The following is an 18,312-nucleotide window of genomic DNA, read 5'->3' as shown; positions in this document are numbered from 1 at the left end:
TTTGGTGAGTGTACATACAAGCCATGTCAGATGACCAGATGCTGCTGGCTTGTCCCATGATGTGAGGGGGCTGCAACCCATGATAATTCAATGTTTGTCACATATCAGGTGCATGTCCCATTATATGACAGTGGGCCATACTTTATGGCTATTAAATGCTTCCAAAGACGCCATGCACCTCCTTTCAGCTGAGAAGTCAGCCACTAGCAGTTTCAGGCACAGTGCTACTTCTGGTCTTCATAACTAAAGTCAACAATTGGTACCAGCAGCTATGCAAAATACTGATAAGCTATTTAAGTTTGGAATATGAATATGCCTTTCGGATTTATCATAACCTCAGAGTATTTTAGAAAAAGAAAATTTTGCTAGCTATCTCCTCCTCCTCCAAAAAAAAAACCCCTCTCCCCTAAAACACTTAAAAAAAACCCAAAAAAACCCACACACAAACATACCATCAGAGTCAGGTAACACTTGTGTTGCACACTTCATTCACAGGAGTTTTTGTTTTCAAAGCAATAATTTGACTATTTTTACTTTACTTAAAAAAAAAGAAAATGAGTATTTGTTAACTACAAGGTCATTATGGCAAGGGAATAAAGAAGGAAAAATTAACCTATCAAAATCTGCAGAACTGAACTTGTGAAATCAGCAAATACCTAGAATGTTGTAAGCCTTGACTAACTGTAGAGAAAGTTAGAGGAAATACATCCTCAGAATTCTACTCTGCAGATTATTAAAACATTACTGTTTTCTAGAGAGACAGAATATTTTGTAAAATAAAGTATTGACACTCCTATGGGAGGCTTTTGCTGGTCTGACCCAATTTTTGCTGTCAAAACTAGAACATGGCACAATCACAAACCTTCAGTCTAAAAATTAACATTGTCCCTTCTCTTAGATGGTCTCTACAAAACTTTAGCTAACCTGTTTAATATGTAATGATTTTAAAGTTGAATTATTAGATGAAATTAATTATCCAAATAAACTCCTTCCTAAATGTGTATTTATAACCAGAGAGAGTGCAATTAAAGAAAATACAATACTTACTCTACGCATCATCTTGAAAGACTAGAAGAACTGATACTTAATTCCTGGAATACTTACCAGATCAAGAAAAATCACCTCTCCAAACTTCACAGCTTTAAGACATAGTACAATCCTAACAAAACCAAGCAATTCTTATGAAAAATCAGGTAGTTTTATGCAATTACTTCAGGTAAGATCCTCCTCCTCAGAACTTCATGGAGAAGTAATTAAAAAAAGGGGGGGGGTACTGTCAGATGTTATATTTAGTATCTTTTGGCTCTGCATGTTCTTCATTAGTATATTCAATTCTAAAGATGCCTAAAATTTTTTATCTTTAAAAATTTATAAACTCAAAGCTTTTAAATGCTTCAATTGCAGTATTTTCCAAAGGAAAAAAGTCTGATTAGAATACAAACATATCCTGAATTTTTTATAGAAATATTCAATTTAGCAAAAGTCATGCAAAATAAGGCATGCAAAATTAAATCCTATATACTTGCTTATACAAAAAGCTTGAAAACAAAATTGCATAGGTTTGTTAGAGCAGAATCTGTTTAATGACTGAAATAGCATGTGAACAAAATACAGCTGTAATATAACTACAGAGGCTCCAAGTTTGTAGCTTATGGTAAACTGACACAAACAAGATAATGGAGAAAAAAATAGTATGCATACTGATTTATGCATTTCAAATTCTCCACCCTTTCCCAAAGCAGTGCCTTTTTGTTAAAGGTTATAGCAGAGTGTACTTTTGAAATGCAAATACTCAATACCATCTAGGATAAGTAAAGAAGCCTGCAAGTGAGAATAAAAAGGTGATCATCTGCTGTAGCATATAAAGCTCTTCATTTAATAACAGCTTTCCATTCAAAAATAGGAAAAAAGACTGATGAACTCTGCTTCACACACCGAACATCCTATGTCCCGTTTCTATACCAGATGCTACACAGAATATCCATGATCTAAATGGAACTCCTGCTCCTGCACACTGTCCACATTGACAAAAACATTCATACCCCAGTTCCAATATTCATCGATTGACTAATGAGAATCATATTGACTAGCACAAAGAAAACTCCCAAAATGCCTGAAACAAGTTTGCTCTCATTATTGGTCCAAGTGGAAGACTAGGAACAATCCAATTATCAAAGAAAAAAGGCCATTTTTAAAAAAAGTCTTCTACTACATACAAGAACAAATGCAGGATGTGATGTTTGCTTAGTTTATTAATTTATTTTTGCAGGAATCTGCAATTCGAAGTATGCACTTTCTGGAGGTACCATGCATGCATAGCCTCTGAATGCCTTTGTACAATTTCATCTCTTAGTAATAAGTTCATTCACAGCATACACAAATCTAGAATGTAGACACCATATATACAGGATTAAACAAGATCGTGTCTTGTTGTTTTAATGAAAAAATTTAACAGGGTTTCACACAGCAGGAAATATGGATTAGATACACTGGTGTCGCCATAAATAAATAAATTTCAAGAACACAGTTTTTAAAAATCTGTTTCAAAGGTACTGAAAATCCAAGATTATAATATTGCATTAACTCCATTGACTTCTGAATATTCAAAAACAAGAAAAATAATGGCATTAATATTTATGGACATAAACAGCAACAAAAAGCCCCAACTGAAGAAATATGGCAAAATTCAGTCATGGCCAACTTCAAATAATGTTGACATTTTGTAACAAAACAGACGCAGCAGCACATAGAGACAGTACTGACTAGGAGATGTGTTATTTGTGCATGTCTTCTTTCTTAATGGGATGGAGAGTCACTGTAGTATAGAGCACATAAGTTCTGTGGTACCAAAGAAGCTGATGAATTGTCTATGTCCAACTGTCCACTTCTCGTCAGGAAAGTTATTTTCACATTCTAGGGTATACCACTGAATTTTAAAACATAAAATATCATCCTGATGACAAGCTTTTTTTTTTTTCTTTTAAACATACTTAATATTATCACATTCTTTTAAAAAACATTCTTTATTGTTTTCATTTTGGTTTGTCCCCATTTCAACTCTTGAAGTATTTTTATTTCAGTTTCAAGGGGGGGGTTACAATCAATATTAAATGTAAAAGTGTTGTAGAAGTTGAAATGAGAGATGCATCACTGGGACAGATAAATAACTGAAACTTTTTTTGTTTAAAATGTGATTTAGTAGCATATCATAATCAGAAATTACTGAGACCAGCTCTTTTAAGAATTATTACACCTTTTCACCACACCTCCCATTTTTCAAGGGAAAACACACATACCACAGACACACAGATACACAATTCAACCTGATCTAAGACTACATTTTACAAAGTACTTCCTTTTGCTCGACTTCCCACCCCTTTCCTCCTCACCCAAACAAGACTAATAATTACATTAAATTAAAAGCAGATCTGAAGCTCAAGATTTCTTTTGGTTTACTATATTCTGAATCATTTTCCACAAGACCCACTCTAAATAAACTTTTAAAGAACTACAGTACTATTCTATAATTAAAGGGAATTCATCTTAATAGCACAGTAAATATAAAATGAGCTTTATAAAATTAATTTCAATTAACAGTGAAATCATTTTGAGTATCTGAATGTCCAAGTCAATTATGAACTCTACCAATCTAGTAGCATGGTTGAGGAAAAGCTCAGTCATTAAGGAAAAAAAGAAAACACAAGTAGTGCATTAACTCAACACAATGGCATCAGCATCCCACCATTCTCTCTCTCTCTCTCACACACACACACACACACAGTTTTATACAATACAGTGCATTTTATATACCAGCTGACATTAGGGTTTTATATGCATTCAATAAATATTACACAAACCAAACTTTTTAGCATAATCTAAAATTCAGTTGGGGTGTGAAAGGCGTCACCTGCTTTCAAAAGGAAAATGGATCATCCAATATCAAAATACAATTTTCATTCTAACAAACTTAAAGATATTCAAGCACCATGTAAAGTTTTTACTATTAATGTTTGCATATGGGCATTTACAATTAAAGGCATACAACAGAAGGGTGGCGTTTTTTGTACAAGCAACAAATGAGAGTAATCGAAAAGCTTAAGTAAAATTATTGGTATGATGGAAACCATTTGCAATCTAATGGCACTCAATCTTCCAAGAAGTATATTGCTCTCAGGCAGCCTTTTTTGTCTTCCTCCAACTGCTGAAAGCTATGACTAAGACTAACAGGTCTCCATAAGACCTGAAACCATGCATTTATGATTATTACAGTTCACAGAATTGTTGGACTGCATGCACTTTTTTCCAAAGCAGTGTCTATCCTGTCTGAAAATGACAACTGTATTGACACCACTCACCTACTCTCATTTGCTGTCATTTTTGTTGCTATCATTTTGTAATTCCAGGAAAAAATTAAACCTGCTAGAAATTCAACAGAAGTACAAATGAATAGAAAACTGAAATAATACACAAGGCAAAGGCATCACCATAGAAAAGTCATGAAGTTACTGGTATTGTATCAAGTATTCATGATACAGCTGATAACAGCAATGGTATTGCTTATCCTACATATAATGCTTCTGCTCATCTGTTTCCTAGTTATTTCAGTTTTGTCAGACTGTCCACTTACATGAGCAAAATCAACTTTTGTTTTCTAACTTCATTTGGACAGTGTTTTTTTCCCTCCTTGCACACACAATGAGCTCCTTGTATAATACTACAAATCATTAGGAAGGAAGGAAAACTAGCTCTGATGCCTTTGACTTTGTTTTGCTCATCAGTGGTGCTCACTGACTCCTGGAGATCAATTAGTTTATTTCAAATTATGGTGAAAATTTACTTAGTGCAAGAACATATTGAAAAATGCCAGATACAATATCAGTTCCTCATTTAAGGGTTTTTTTGTTTGTTTGTTTTTGTTTTTTTTTAACTGTTACCTTTATAAACTGCAGGAACAGAAGATACCAGATTGGCAATGCATTTTCCTCCACCCACCCCTTACAAACACTGCTTGATTTTAAATAAGGATTCAGACACATGATTGTTCTACCACAGCTTCATATGTTATCACACATCAAGTGAATTGCGGTAATTGACCATATGGATGTGGCTGCCATGAGCTGAGAGCAATTTAAAATGTTTAAGTCTTGTCTGGTGAGGTTTAGCTAGCACATTTTGCCTCACAATTACAAAGTCAATTACCATAACTCAGTGGATGTGCTTGGTTGTGTCTGTGGACATGGACAAAGTTATAGCATAAAAATTCAAATGCACTGTATCAGCTGCTGATGAGTACGCAAGAACATCCTACTCAATCACACAGTTTTATAACAATCATTCAGCTGCCCAAACCCAAGTTTGATTTCACAAATAATGAGTGCTTTATTACAGCAACCTGAAGCATTCAAACAAACTGAATATCACCTTTATAATACAGTATATCATATGCGTAAAAGTACCAGTATGATTTTCAGTTGCAAGTCTTTTGTGTTCTTCAATCTACAGCAAGTATTTCCTGACCAAAATAAAAAGAATGCAGTGTGTAATTTTTCAAGATCTGCCATCTGCTATTTTATACAGGCTGGTTTATTAACAGTGTGCAAATAAACCTTTGCTGAAGAGCTAATTGATTAATTATTTTTCAGCTAACTTCGGACTGGGGCACAAAGTACCTTCCGTGCTGTAAACATCATGAATTCTTCACAAATTGGAAGCTGAAAAGGCCTAAGGAACAGAGTACAAACACTTCTCATACATAACCATGGCTGAGCTCAAGACTTTCAAACTGAATTTGGAGTAGTCTGCATTTGGCATATGTTCACTGTACTGCTACAGGCACAGTCTTAGAAGATTGTTGTATATAAAAGCATAGTTTTAGCTTTAAAACACAACAGCCTAATGAAAGCATGCAGCAGTATTTTCATCTGTAACACGGTAGAATTCATTCTTGGTTTATTACCAGTGTTGATACAGCCAGGTGTGCACTGTACAAGCAAAAGGGATTGTAAAAATCGCCTCTGGTTACACTCTCTAACACTCATACAGTATCTCATTTAGTCACCTTAGGTCACTATTTCAAAACAGCAATTTTTTTTGTAGACATAAGTTACCCTGAAAAAAAGCAGCAATTACAAATACCCTTCTCCTTGTTTTCTATACATTGCAAAATTTATGGTTGCATTTACCTGTCTTCTTTTTCAGTAGCTTACAATCTAGAAGCACAGGGAGCCTTTGTTTTCCAGCTAGCTGTGGCCAGGTAAGTCAACTCTGGCTCTTCAGTTTTTTTTCTGGATAATTGTAATATTTCACACCATTACTAAGAGTTCTGTAATTTTTAAAAAAACAAACAATTTTTTTCAGAGCCACTAAACAGTATCTATAACCACAGTACTAGATACCAGTAGTTATCTGCCTTCCTGTATACATTCTTCCAGAAATTAATCCTTCTACATTTTCAGGTATCCTTTTCTGCTTTGCTCACTGCAATGGGATAAGAAAATATTTCACCCTTGATTTATTTGTTTTTAGTGTGGCACAAGCAGAAATATCTTAACACATTTCCCCCACCCCTTGCAACATGAAGATTGTTGACTGGCAAAGGCTGGGCAGATAGACTGAAAGGTTCCCCATATTTCCTTCTCTTACACCTGTTGGCTTGAAAAGCCTGTTTTCAACCTAATGCAGCCCCTTCTTTGTTTTCAGGTGTACCGTGGCATTTCACACTGCTCACAGCGATTTAGTGCTGGGTGATTTAGAAAGGTGCAGCTATCACAATTCCATGGAGCCCCTTCAAAGTCTTCATCTCTTGGCTGAGTCCGTGGAGTCTGCTTGGAGCTGTTTTGATGCTCTAAAAAAAGACAAAGGAAAACACTTTTTCTTATTTCACAGAAAAGGATTATATTTAAGATTGACTGGACTCTCACCTCATTAAATATTGAATGATAAAATGAATCTGGAAACCTTCCTACATAGGTAGCATTAAATATTCAGATTTTACAAACTAGATTAGAAAATCTTTAGGAGAAAACTTTGAAGTATTTCAATTCTGTAGGAGTCACTTAACCATACTAGATTAAAAACATAGAAAGAGCAGTCATTACTATTAGGTCACTAAAACTGCTAAAGGTTTAATAAGCTTAAAATATAATGAAAAGTTTGTCAGTAGCACTCCAGCACCACCTCATTAAGGAATGACTACTTATAGGTATAAGAACAGCAGTCTCTTATCAAATCTTAAATTTCAATAATCCTGCTATCTGAAGTGAAAAACTTTTTCTAAATGAGTTCCTTCAAACAGTTTGACAGCCACCAGTCATCTGCATCTTTTTCTGGCATTTATCTAGGCAGAAGAGAATATGATAAAATGGTAGGCTTGTTTCAAAACAAGATGATTGTTTTCATTTCCTCAGGGCTTTGGGAAGGAGAAGGAGGGATGGATCAGTATTCAAGATTTGTTTTCATTCATAAAATCAGTATGTATGTAATCATATATTAGGTATTAACCCAGGGAAAGACATGGTTTTCTGATGTCTGCTACCACTACTTCAAGACCTCAGTTTATCTACTAAAACTGGAAGTATTCTTAAAATGTGGAAGCACTTAAGACATCTTACAAAATTCTAAGATTCTAAACAATATTAGCACACATACCTAGAAAGTAAAGATATCCATCTGCTAAACAAACATTTGTAAAACACAGCTTACTTAAACAGAACTTGCATTGTAAAACAAATTGCAACTTGTAATTCAAAGTACAAACATTTTATTAAGTATCATCTCCTCAAAAATCTAACAGATGGCTGATGACAAAGTTAGCACAACTAATAGTGAGGTTTGTCTTCAAAGACATACACAGCAAAAATGTAACCTCCTTGCTCAGCTGTAAGCCATCTCTAGTTCAGAAGCTGTGTAGTCACATTAGCGTAGTTCTTCACCTAGACTAAACAGATTCCTAAGTGAGCAAATAGTGGAGGCACATGTTTGCGTTCACATGGACTAACCAGCTTGCAGCACAGAACAAACAATTCTTTGCCCATACCTGCCTTCGATAGTTGAATATTAAGGAAATCGAATTTTCCAAGAAAAAATGAATCTGAAGACTCCCTGTTAAAAGGCAAGATCAAGATACAGTATACCATCCCTAGAACTGACCTCTAATAGACTGACGGACAAAACCTGCAAGCTACTCTTAAAAGTCATGCAAATCCTCACAAGGCACTGTCTTTCTAATTGCCAATAAAATCACCTTTTTCTTACAAGTATGTTTTGCTCTGAAATAATAAACCAAATAGACTAGTCTAACTAGGAGAATCTCTTAAAACATCACTAAGCAGCAGTGCCTTAAACCTACCACATGACCACTGCAGTTTAACACAAATCCAGGACGCATCTGCCTTCATGCCACTGCTCCTATTCACCTGAGGCTACTGTCTTCCCTGGACACTACCACTTGTACAGGGAATACATCCAACTTTTTTTTTTTTATTTGCTATATAGAAAGAACAGCTGTTCTGGAACATCTTTTTTTTCCTTTATGAATTTCCACATATTAGTTATTTCAGAAAATCAAACAGAGAAATACTGGCTTCAGAGGAGAGGGAAAAATATTTCCTCACGTGCATTCAAAATTCAGCTTCTAAAACCATTAAGTAGCACTTACTAATAGCCAGAATTTATTTACAATATTTGGATTTTCAAGCAGAGTACACAACCACTGTATCAGAGCATTTTTTCCACTAACAACTTTAGTACATGCTAGTTATAGTAAGAGGAGACACTATACTATAAATCTTTTCACACAAGATTCTACAAAGAAAAGACCACTGTCTTCTCTGCATCAGAGCGCAGGATCCCACAGTGGCTGTTTCAGTAGAAAGACACAAACTGTTTAAACTAGCATTTGAAAGCAATTCTTTCAACAGACTTCAGAAACTGAAAGGAAAAAAGAACTGCATCCAAAATACCTGAGCAAAAGGTAGGAGTGCTCCAAAACGACCCCTAAATGTGGTAGAGTCCAGAAAGCTATTGAGCTGTGCAGCCACTAGGTTAGTGAATTGAATCACTGTAGGCTGTACTGACTAAACATCCACTGAACACGAAGTGAGGTATTAGCTCATGAGCACACATATAGCTTAAGTGTCTTAAGATGGATATGAATCCCAGAGACTTTACGAATAGCACGGAAAATAATAAAAGACAAACAAATAGTAAACTTGTAAAGGTGGGATACTGATATCACTTTAGCATCTTCCACAGTTTCTGAAGGGACCTACACATCATTACAAGTAGGGAAACATAAACTCTGTCTTAGGCCTTAAGATGTCTAAGGTTCTTGCTGCACTAAAAAACTGCAGGGGTACTGTCAAATTCACACTCCGCATACAAAATAGTTAAAACGTGACTGGGCAAGTTAAGATATAAAGCTTCTGTTACCAATTCAGCTTGCAATAAGGATCCCAAATTTTAAATTATAGAATCGCAATAATATACATTAGAACGAGGCTGAAAAACTCCTAATGTAGAACTTATTTCTTTCAAAAAAATGTAATTAGAAAGCTCAAGATGTAAGAGTTTGTGTACTTTCAACTCGTGAACATCATGGTTTACAAAAAACATCAACAGAACATTCATTTCAAACATCCTGATAGAAAACGAGTTGTAGCCAGGATTACTGGTGTTAGATCAAAATGATCTGTTTTGGTTTATATATAGATATAATAATAAAAATGAAATGCTTCCTGTTGCCACAGGGTTTTTTAATTATTATTATTAATAGAAAAACAAACTTTCTCAATGCAGATTAGGTAATTTGATGCTTGTTTCCTGACCTACCTTTTTTACATGGCTTTGGTGGCACAACAGGACCAGGCTCTATGTTATCGTAGAAGTTGCACGTAGCTTTTGGATCAAAATTCCCTGTCAGAAAAGTAACCAAAGTAAGAAAGCATAATTCAAAGGTAATTTATATATATATTTATATTTATATAGAGTGCCTCAAGTATCTTGAGGTTTCAGATTTTATATAGTATTTATCATTACATTCTATTTTAGCTTTTTCCTGAGCATCTTCCTGTCATATTCTTTTCAGTTTTGTGTTGATTCAAGTAATTTTCAGCAAGCCAGCCCCATATTTAAACAATCAAATCCATTGCGATGCTCTGGATTGCTTTATAAACATGTGAAAATGCAAATCTCTTTTGTAGAACACAGTGTTGGTAAAAAAGGAGGATTACACATTTGTAATCTGCCTTGATCATGTGTGTGTCATTTTCTGTCACAAGAACAGAGGACTTAAATATCTGAGTAGATTTTTATCTACCAACTTCTTGGTCGTAACCTGTACTTCTGGGCTGTATTGCTTTGTCAGAGCCTTTGTCAGTGATACATTAAAAATTCTAGTAAAGAACCTTTACTAAGGACTATATATATATTTTTAGATCAAACAGTCTTGACAAAGTTATTTTTAAGTCACTATTTGCAAATATTTTAATTTTGCCAACAAAAACGTTAGCAAGTCAAGTTTACCAGGTTATAACTGAAAATGACATCTTTTAGTAATAACTTGATATCAATGAAATCCAATTTTTATTAATAAAGAAGAGTCCAAGAACAGTATCTACATTTAAGCACATACTACGCATAAACTATGTTTTGCAAAAACAATGAAGTCTATACCTCTAGATTGAAGGAGGTCAACTTCTTTCAGCGTACAGTCAACATTTATCTGGAGCTGTCTGTTGAGGCTTCTCAATCTGGTCATTTCCTCAGGCTAGGAAGAAATGACCCAAAATAGTAACTGAAGGAAAGTCAGCATCACATGCAATACAGATACAGCAATGTTATGTCTGTTAATAGCTCTATTAAGCCGAACTAGCAAATAAAACATCCAAAATTACACTGTGTCCCCCTCCCCTGCCTCAGTTTCTTCCTTTCAAAAAAAGGGTCTTCCACTGGCATTTGAGAAAGTGAGGTGGAAAAAAACCTCCAACAACAATAAAAAAAATGCACAAAGCAGTTAATAGTAAAAATCATTAGTAAAAAGACAAAGTTGTGCCCAAGTTTATTACACACACAGCACTACCACTACAGCCAAAGTACAGAAATATAAGACTCTGTATAAATTGATGACTGCTGCTCCAGCAGTCTACATCAAGATCATCAGGAAAAAAATATGAACTACAGTTCACATTAACTATATTCTTTAATTATAACCAAATAAGGTCAGAAGTTAATTTCTTCCCATCACTTCGAGGAGCTCCTGCATGCAGAAACTTCTGGCCCAGTATTTCTAAATCATTTAATGCTGCGTGACGATAATTATTCTTAAAAGAAGGATCAGCTACTTAAGTCCATGTCTTTACTTATCATTGAGAAACCCTAGGCTACTGGGATACAAAATGATCTTATTGCTAGCAGCAGCAATTATTAACATAGATATAGGAATAACTCTTAACATCCTATCTTAGGATGCATTCCAACATCATAGACAGAAGATACCTGACAAACGCTGCCCTAAATACCTCGGATGGGCGAGACATAGAGCAGCCAGACTGCTCAAGCAGCCAACAACCCCTACCAATCCTTCTATCCTACATCTGTCCCCATTGTTTATGTCAACACAGTGAACAAGGCCGAACTGATTCGGCTAAAAACTGCACAAAGTGGAAGTTAGATTTTGGTCAAAAGAGCTGTTTTTTCAGGATTGCTGCACAGCCATGCAGATGCCCTTGCTAGAGTCCCTTGTGGGTGGATGTCACAGAGATAGGATGAAGTAGCAGGGAAAAGATGAGAGAGAGGTGCCAACTATTTGAGCCAACACTGCCACTGAAAAGTTACTTGTCACATTACACACATACCAAAAGGGAAGAGGAATGTCTAAGAGATGCAGAACTATTCAAACAGCAAAATACCTTGATATAATGCAATACCTTTTCAAAAAACATGAATGCCTGCTGCATGAATAATCAAGCTGTATATGGCTCAGGCTCTTTTATTAGACTTGGTCATACACTTTTATATGTTGTTAGGAAAGTAACTATTGTTCAGTTCTGTGGCCCAAAAAAGCAAATGCATACAAGTCTCAGAAATTCCACTGCAAGCAGTAAGAAAGCTGAACATCTATTTGTTTCTTAAATTATAAGAACTGGTTTATTACAAGCCAAGAAGTTACAGAAAAATCATTCCCAAATACTGAAAACTTTAAACCCCAAAATATTTTGCCTCTAGTTCATGAAAGTGGAAAAAATAAACTTGTATCTTTAATTAAAATACTAACAAATTGCTTACTGTTGGAATTGCAGTTGTACAGCTAACTCTTCGAAGCCGCCTCTGCATTAGATCATGCTCCATACCGTTGACTTCAGCTTTCAGACGTTCAAGCTCTTCTTTCTCAAACTTCAGCTCTTTTGCTAATCTCTCCATCCTTGCTCGTTGATGTAACAGCAAGGCTAACACGTTTTACATGGAAGAAAGTTACTAAAACACAAAAACCTGGAAAACTGAACTCTTAGCTTATGTGCAAGATTCATGAGTGACCTTTCTGGGAAGAAAAAAGTGATCATAAACATGCATTCAAATATCAGTGTGAAGATGCTTTCATGCCAAATGAACTACAATTTCAGCAGAAAGCTATTCCAGAATAAAAAACAGATTTTACACAGTAACTTGAAGTTGATATTACCATTTTGGTCAATGCTTCTTTTTTTTGTATTTGGTCTTTCTCATCTCAAAAATAAAGAGGCACCTGTATGAGGAGAGCGCTTCTCAGGATGAAACAGCAATCTAATTATACTAATATTGTACTGTGAAAAACAAATACCAGAGTTAAGATCAAAAGATAATACACACTTCAGAGTTGCTGTTCAACAATATCTGACAAACTAGTTGTAAGATATTAGCCAAAAAGCCAGTCCTGAATTGGCTTTTTCACTGGTATTACAGATTATGCAATAACATCTTTAAGTATTCTTAGGTTTTCAGAAAGTACTTTAGTATCCAATACCATCAATTCACCAGCACTCAGAGGCAAAACTAAAGAACTTCGATAAAACACATTAGTGACAAGAATCCCAGGAAGAAAAAAAGGGGGGGGGGAGTGTGAGGAGCTCAGGTCTTTCAGGATCTTTAATTCTACAGTAATGTTGACTCACTGCCCTCTAAATTCTCTCTGCTGTTAATCAGTAATTATCTCATATTACTGTCATGGTACTGAAATTCATGATTCTCAGTTACAAGCTCATGCTGGGCTTCCAGGGCAGCCACCCAGCCAAAGAAAGAATTTTGACTAGCTAGCAAATAATATTCAGTCTTTGCAGGAAGAGTATTTCTCAGTATTTCATCAAAATGCCAAAATTGGCCAAGTTTTTTAGTTAATGCTTAGCACCATCTGATCTACCTGTTTTTCCTGATGAAAGTCTACTGGAACAGAGAAAAAGAACAGGGATTTGCATTGGTATTCAGATAAGCAGACTGCCCAGATCTTGCTAGCAAACTGTTCTCCAGTTCATGCTGACAAGGGAAAATATTAAATAAATGAAGACACAGTAGAACCTGCAAAACGCTATTTCATACAAAGCACCTGCAAGCACCTTTACTTTTCTTCATTTCCATCCAACACAGGCAAAATAAAACCATAAAATATTGCAATACTTCTATACTAGCTGGAAAAAAAACAAAAGCTAGAGAAATAAGCAACTATATGACAGAGCTTACTGGGGGAGGATAAAAAAGTCAGGAGCATAAAAATAACTGTTTGTATCAGATGTCACTATTCTGTATAAAACAATAGCACTGTACTTTGGATTTTGTATGCAACCACCAATTCATGGAAAAATAAATACTGAAAATCTTACCAAAGAATAACATCAGATGTTGTTATAATACAAGCTTCGAAACTGTTCTCTACCTTTAAAAATTGTCTAAATCATTCAAGTGGAGTTTGAGAGATCACAGAATTTAAAAAAAAAAAGTCCAGATATCAGGCTGTATGATTTTTCATTATTACTATCATACCCTGTCTTAGTATGGGTCCTCCAATTTAACATCTGATATGACTTTATTACATAGCTTGGCATTATATCCTAGTACAACTCAAATGTGAATCATGCTACAACAAGACACTGGAAATACAGAAACCAGAACTGATTACTGGTAACAGTTGCACAGTGGTTCATATTTAAAAGAAAGTTAAATGTACTTTTTTTTCCTATATTAAACTCTTAAAATATGCTCTTTTTTTGGGTCTCATTTGTGGTAGCAGAGAATATAACATTTATTCTTCTACAGTTTATTTCTACCAGGAGTTCACAGTGCAGCAAGAGCAAACGCTAAAGAGCTCAGCTGTGGTAAGTATCACCACAACAGCATATGTCCCAAAAAACATATATTAACTAGTTTTACTGATTTTTTTTTCTTTTTGCCCCCCAAACACAGAAATCTAGACAGAGACACAAAAGTAAAATCAGGTTTCTACATTCAGAATAGATTTTTCTCAATTATGTGAAACTACTTGTGGTTTTCTTGCCTAAAATCTTTAATGAAGTTGTAATAGGAACACTACCAAAGAAAGCATATAGCCAAGGAGGTACAGACCTATTAGTGTTCTCTCTAAATACTATTTCTAATTTGGTCTACCAGGTACAGAGCAGCTCTTTTGCTGATGAATTAAAATAGCTCCAAAGATACGAGGTGAAATCAGAAATCAAGAACTACAGGACAGCATAAATGTGATTTTAACTCTAAGGTGAAAGGAAGAACAGAAGGAGCAGTGGAGGAAGAATACACTCTCCTAACTCCTAAATCTAGAAGCAAAGCACATTCTCTAAATAACTGCTGCTGATTAGCATCCTGTCATTACCCCCAACTGATTGGTTTGAATGCTTGCAGACTGACTCATTTGCTGTTTTAAATGTTTCAAATTTAGAAAGCAGATTACTTTGAGAAAAGTAGCTTTCAGCTAAAGGTTAGGTCTCATCACTCCTTGTTTTTCTTTTGACTACACTACTTAATTTTTAATTTATATGTATAATTAAGACTATTTTCTTCCTAAGAAGAAAAGATCTTCCTAAGGTCTGTCTGGCAAGCTCTCTGTCCTCTTTGCAAACTGTAAGTGGAAGAAGTGAATTTTTGATTAAGTTTTTCAAAATGATTATTTTAATTCCTTTCAAAACAAACCTATAATTTGTATTGACATGCAACATAATTTTAACTGCAACCTACCTCTCTCTCTCTTTTCACTTAATAGTTTTCAATCTAAACTAAATAAGTTAAATTTCAATTTCTTTCAGAAGTTACACTGCTTCAAGTTTTACGTAATGCCAAAGTACCACACAAATAAACGTACTGCAGTCAAGGTTATTTAAACTAAAGATAATAAAATCCACATTTAAATTTATATCATAGTTCTTAAATGCAGAACTGACAAACCGAACATGTGATATATAAACAAAGTACTTCTGCTAGTTGTAGTATTCTCTTACGAAATTCACCAAATGTCAAAAGCATGGCAACTTCAGGAACCTCTGAAATACTGTACGTATTAGACTGAAATTTGGTACGGTCATAAAAAAATAGAACAAACTTTCATTAGATGATTTTTGATGCAAGTGTTTTGTATTTGTCTCTGTACAGGTTCAATATTTCCCACTTAGTAAGTAACAAAATCAAGTTGAAAATGCATTTTATAGTAATACAATTTGCAGGGTAAAATATTTACCTTGAGTGTAAGCATAGTCATCTGATCCAGAACTAGAACTTCTCTGGTATTTATGGCTTCCTTTTTCTCCTCCACATCCTGGGATTACAGAAATAGGCTGAATAGGCTCTGGTGCTGCAGAACGCTCTTCTTGGTCCACTAAATTTAAAAGATTCTCAGTCGGTGCTCGACCTACTGTGATTTTAAAAATGGTTGGATTTGGCTGAGATACCATTACCCGAGGAGACTGTGTTGGTGCACCTGTAGGTCCAGTTGGTTGAGTATAGGTAATATACACTGGATTAACACTAAATGGAGGTTTGGGCTGACCTGACATACCTCTTGATGGAGAGCTTGAAGGAGGAGTGGTGGCTGCATACAGTGGGTGCTGATTTCGCTGAGATGGTTGATTACTTATTGGTGAAGGACTTCTATTCATTGCAGTTCCAGGTCTTTGCGGTGGCTCAACTGTGATTTCTATTTTATTCATGGAACCTTTGGATAAACTAGGCCCACCATAAGGGAGATATGATACAGAGTGACCACCTTGTTTTTGATAAGTCTGGGATGCTTGCTGATACGGATGGGGTGGCACAGTTGATGGACTAGGTGGCATGAAAACATGTGAACTCTGATGACCCAACTGAGGGGGTTGAACTTGGTGTTGAGGAGAGCCAAAAGGAGAGGGACACTGGGATGCTGGTGGTGATCGAAAAGCTGACTGAGGGATCTGGGGTTGTTTAGGAGAATACTGAGAAGGTTGATAATTCTGTTGATGTGGATACACAGGTAGAGGACGTGGAGTATAATGTGGAACTGGGCCCTGTGGCGATGAATGCCACTGTGTATTCTGAGGAGTCTGTCGTCCTGAAGAACTTTGAGATGTTTGTCTTATATAAATAGAGCCAGGAGTCCCATAAAGATTGCTTGGAATCTGTGGAAGAATTTGTAGAGCTCTGGGTACACTTTGTCCAGAGGGGAGGTTTTGTGATACTGTAACAGTAATGGGATTTGTACTGTACCGAGGTATGTGCATATACGTAGGAGGAGGGCCTTGCATAGCAGACGTGTTCATTCCTGGTTGTATGGAAGATGGCTGTGGAGGTGGCTGTGGAGGAGGAGTAGCTGCATTTCTATTCTGGTCATTCATGAAAAATGGATTGTAATTAGGAGAAGCTGCCACAACAGCGGGAGCAGAATGTGGTTCTTGAACTAAGCATATCAGCTGTTTACCTGCTGTGCGTTGGGGATCAATATGTCCATCACTTGAACTATGTACCAGTGTACGACCACCATTAAGTTGAGCTCCATCCCCTGCATGATAGCTGGTATGAGGATGAATACCCAGGTTAATGTGCAAAAGGCTATTTCTACTCATTCTGGTGTCATCAGGGCTATGGTACTCCATATATAAGTATTTGTTGCTCTCCTGCGCAAGGGCTCGACAACAGGCATCTAGATTGTTGTGGTTCTAGGAGTGAGAACGGACATCTATTATCATCAGATTACAGAAGGAACACCCACTGATCACAGTATTCAACGAACATTCAACTGAAGCTGCACTCAAGCCTATCTTGAACACAACTAGGGATAACTTTTCACTGTAGGTGACACAACTATGAATTCTGAAATAAACTAAAGATAATACCTACTAGGCCACAGTATGCAAGTAGTACACAGTGCATGTTGCCTCTACTGAAATGCTATTGTAACACTAGCTACAGACACAAAAACCTATCAAGTCCACGTTAGGAGAAAGCAGCTTAGAACTCTTGGCACCTTCTGCAAAGAGTAGGCATGCACAGTTAGCTATTTCTAATAACAACACAAATCAAATTAAACTAGATCAAAACTGCAGACTCTGGAGAGTCCAAACAAAATTAAAAATTGATTTAACCACCTGCAGGAATTAATTCAACAGCTTCTGCTTTGATTTTGGTTTGAAAGAAGTAACTAATTTTTTTTTTTAATCTAATTTTGCATGACTTCTTCCTTTCTTTAATATCATTTATGGAATCTAGAACCAATCTGTTTTACTGTTTACTTGAGTGCTTGTTGTTTTACCTGTATTTTACTGTTTACCTGAGTATTTACTCTTTACCTGAAACTTTAAAAACCTGAATATTTTAAATCAGCTTTTCTTATTAGAATGGAATTTAGTGCCTTTAAAAATCAAGTAAGTGATATCAGAATAAGCAGTTGCTTGAAAACGTACTGGTAATTCCTAAAGCCTCTTACAATTGTGACATCATTTCAACTTTCTTAAAGAATTTCAGACTCAAGGCTAAAAAAAAGGTTTATTCTTACATTTGTGAGGAAACCAAACAACCCCTACAAAGATTTGATTTATTCAGTGGTGCCAGTTGCTGAAACTATACAGATGTTATATTATCAATCAAACCAAATATAAAGGGAGAACTCCCTTTCCTTCCTTTCCCTCTCTATCTGTATTAGCTGTACATAGTCTTGTTAAAAGAACTACTGTAACGATACTTCCCCTCTCCCCCCTCCCCCACAATTAAAATCACATTTCAGGTTGTGGATTTTTTTTTTTTAAACAGTTTTTCATGTAACAGCCCAAATTCAACCATCATCTGTGGTTCAGCCTTGAATTCAAAAAGTAA

The 18,312-nt window shown here is 35.7% G+C and overlaps 1 protein-coding gene across 3 annotated transcripts in view; it reads right to left on the bottom strand.

The window, feature by feature from the left end:
- Window positions 1-2,234: 2,234 nt before the first annotated feature.
- The window catches only part of TAB3 (TGF-beta activated kinase 1 (MAP3K7) binding protein 3), a 43,259-nt gene continuing 27,181 nt past the window's right edge, over window positions 2,235-18,312 (bottom strand). The window contains exons 3-8 of one of the 3 annotated variants that reach the window (XM_026096813.2): window positions 16,028-17,159; window positions 15,710-15,883; window positions 12,283-12,443; window positions 10,672-10,765; window positions 9,829-9,912; window positions 2,235-6,844 (exon numbers count right to left, since the gene is read on the bottom strand). In XM_026096813.2, coding sequence (XP_025952598.1) covers window positions 6,696-6,844; window positions 9,829-9,912; window positions 10,672-10,765; window positions 12,283-12,443; window positions 15,710-15,883; window positions 16,028-17,159 — 1,794 coding nt within the window. In that variant the 3' untranslated portion in view covers window positions 2,235-6,695. Of the gene's footprint in view, window positions 6,845-9,828; window positions 9,913-10,671; window positions 10,766-12,282; window positions 12,444-15,709; window positions 17,160-18,312 lie in introns of all 3 variants that reach the window. The other 2 variants (XM_026096814.2, XM_026096812.2) reach the window with 2 other exon arrangements.

The sequence above is a fragment of the Dromaius novaehollandiae genome, chromosome 1, assembly GCF_036370855.1.
Source record: "Dromaius novaehollandiae isolate bDroNov1 chromosome 1, bDroNov1.hap1, whole genome shotgun sequence".
In the NCBI taxonomy this organism is placed as follows: Eukaryota; Metazoa; Chordata; class Aves; order Casuariiformes; family Dromaiidae; genus Dromaius; species Dromaius novaehollandiae.
The sequence above is the reverse complement of the archived record's forward strand: the minus strand, read 5'-3'. Positions and strand labels throughout refer to the sequence as shown.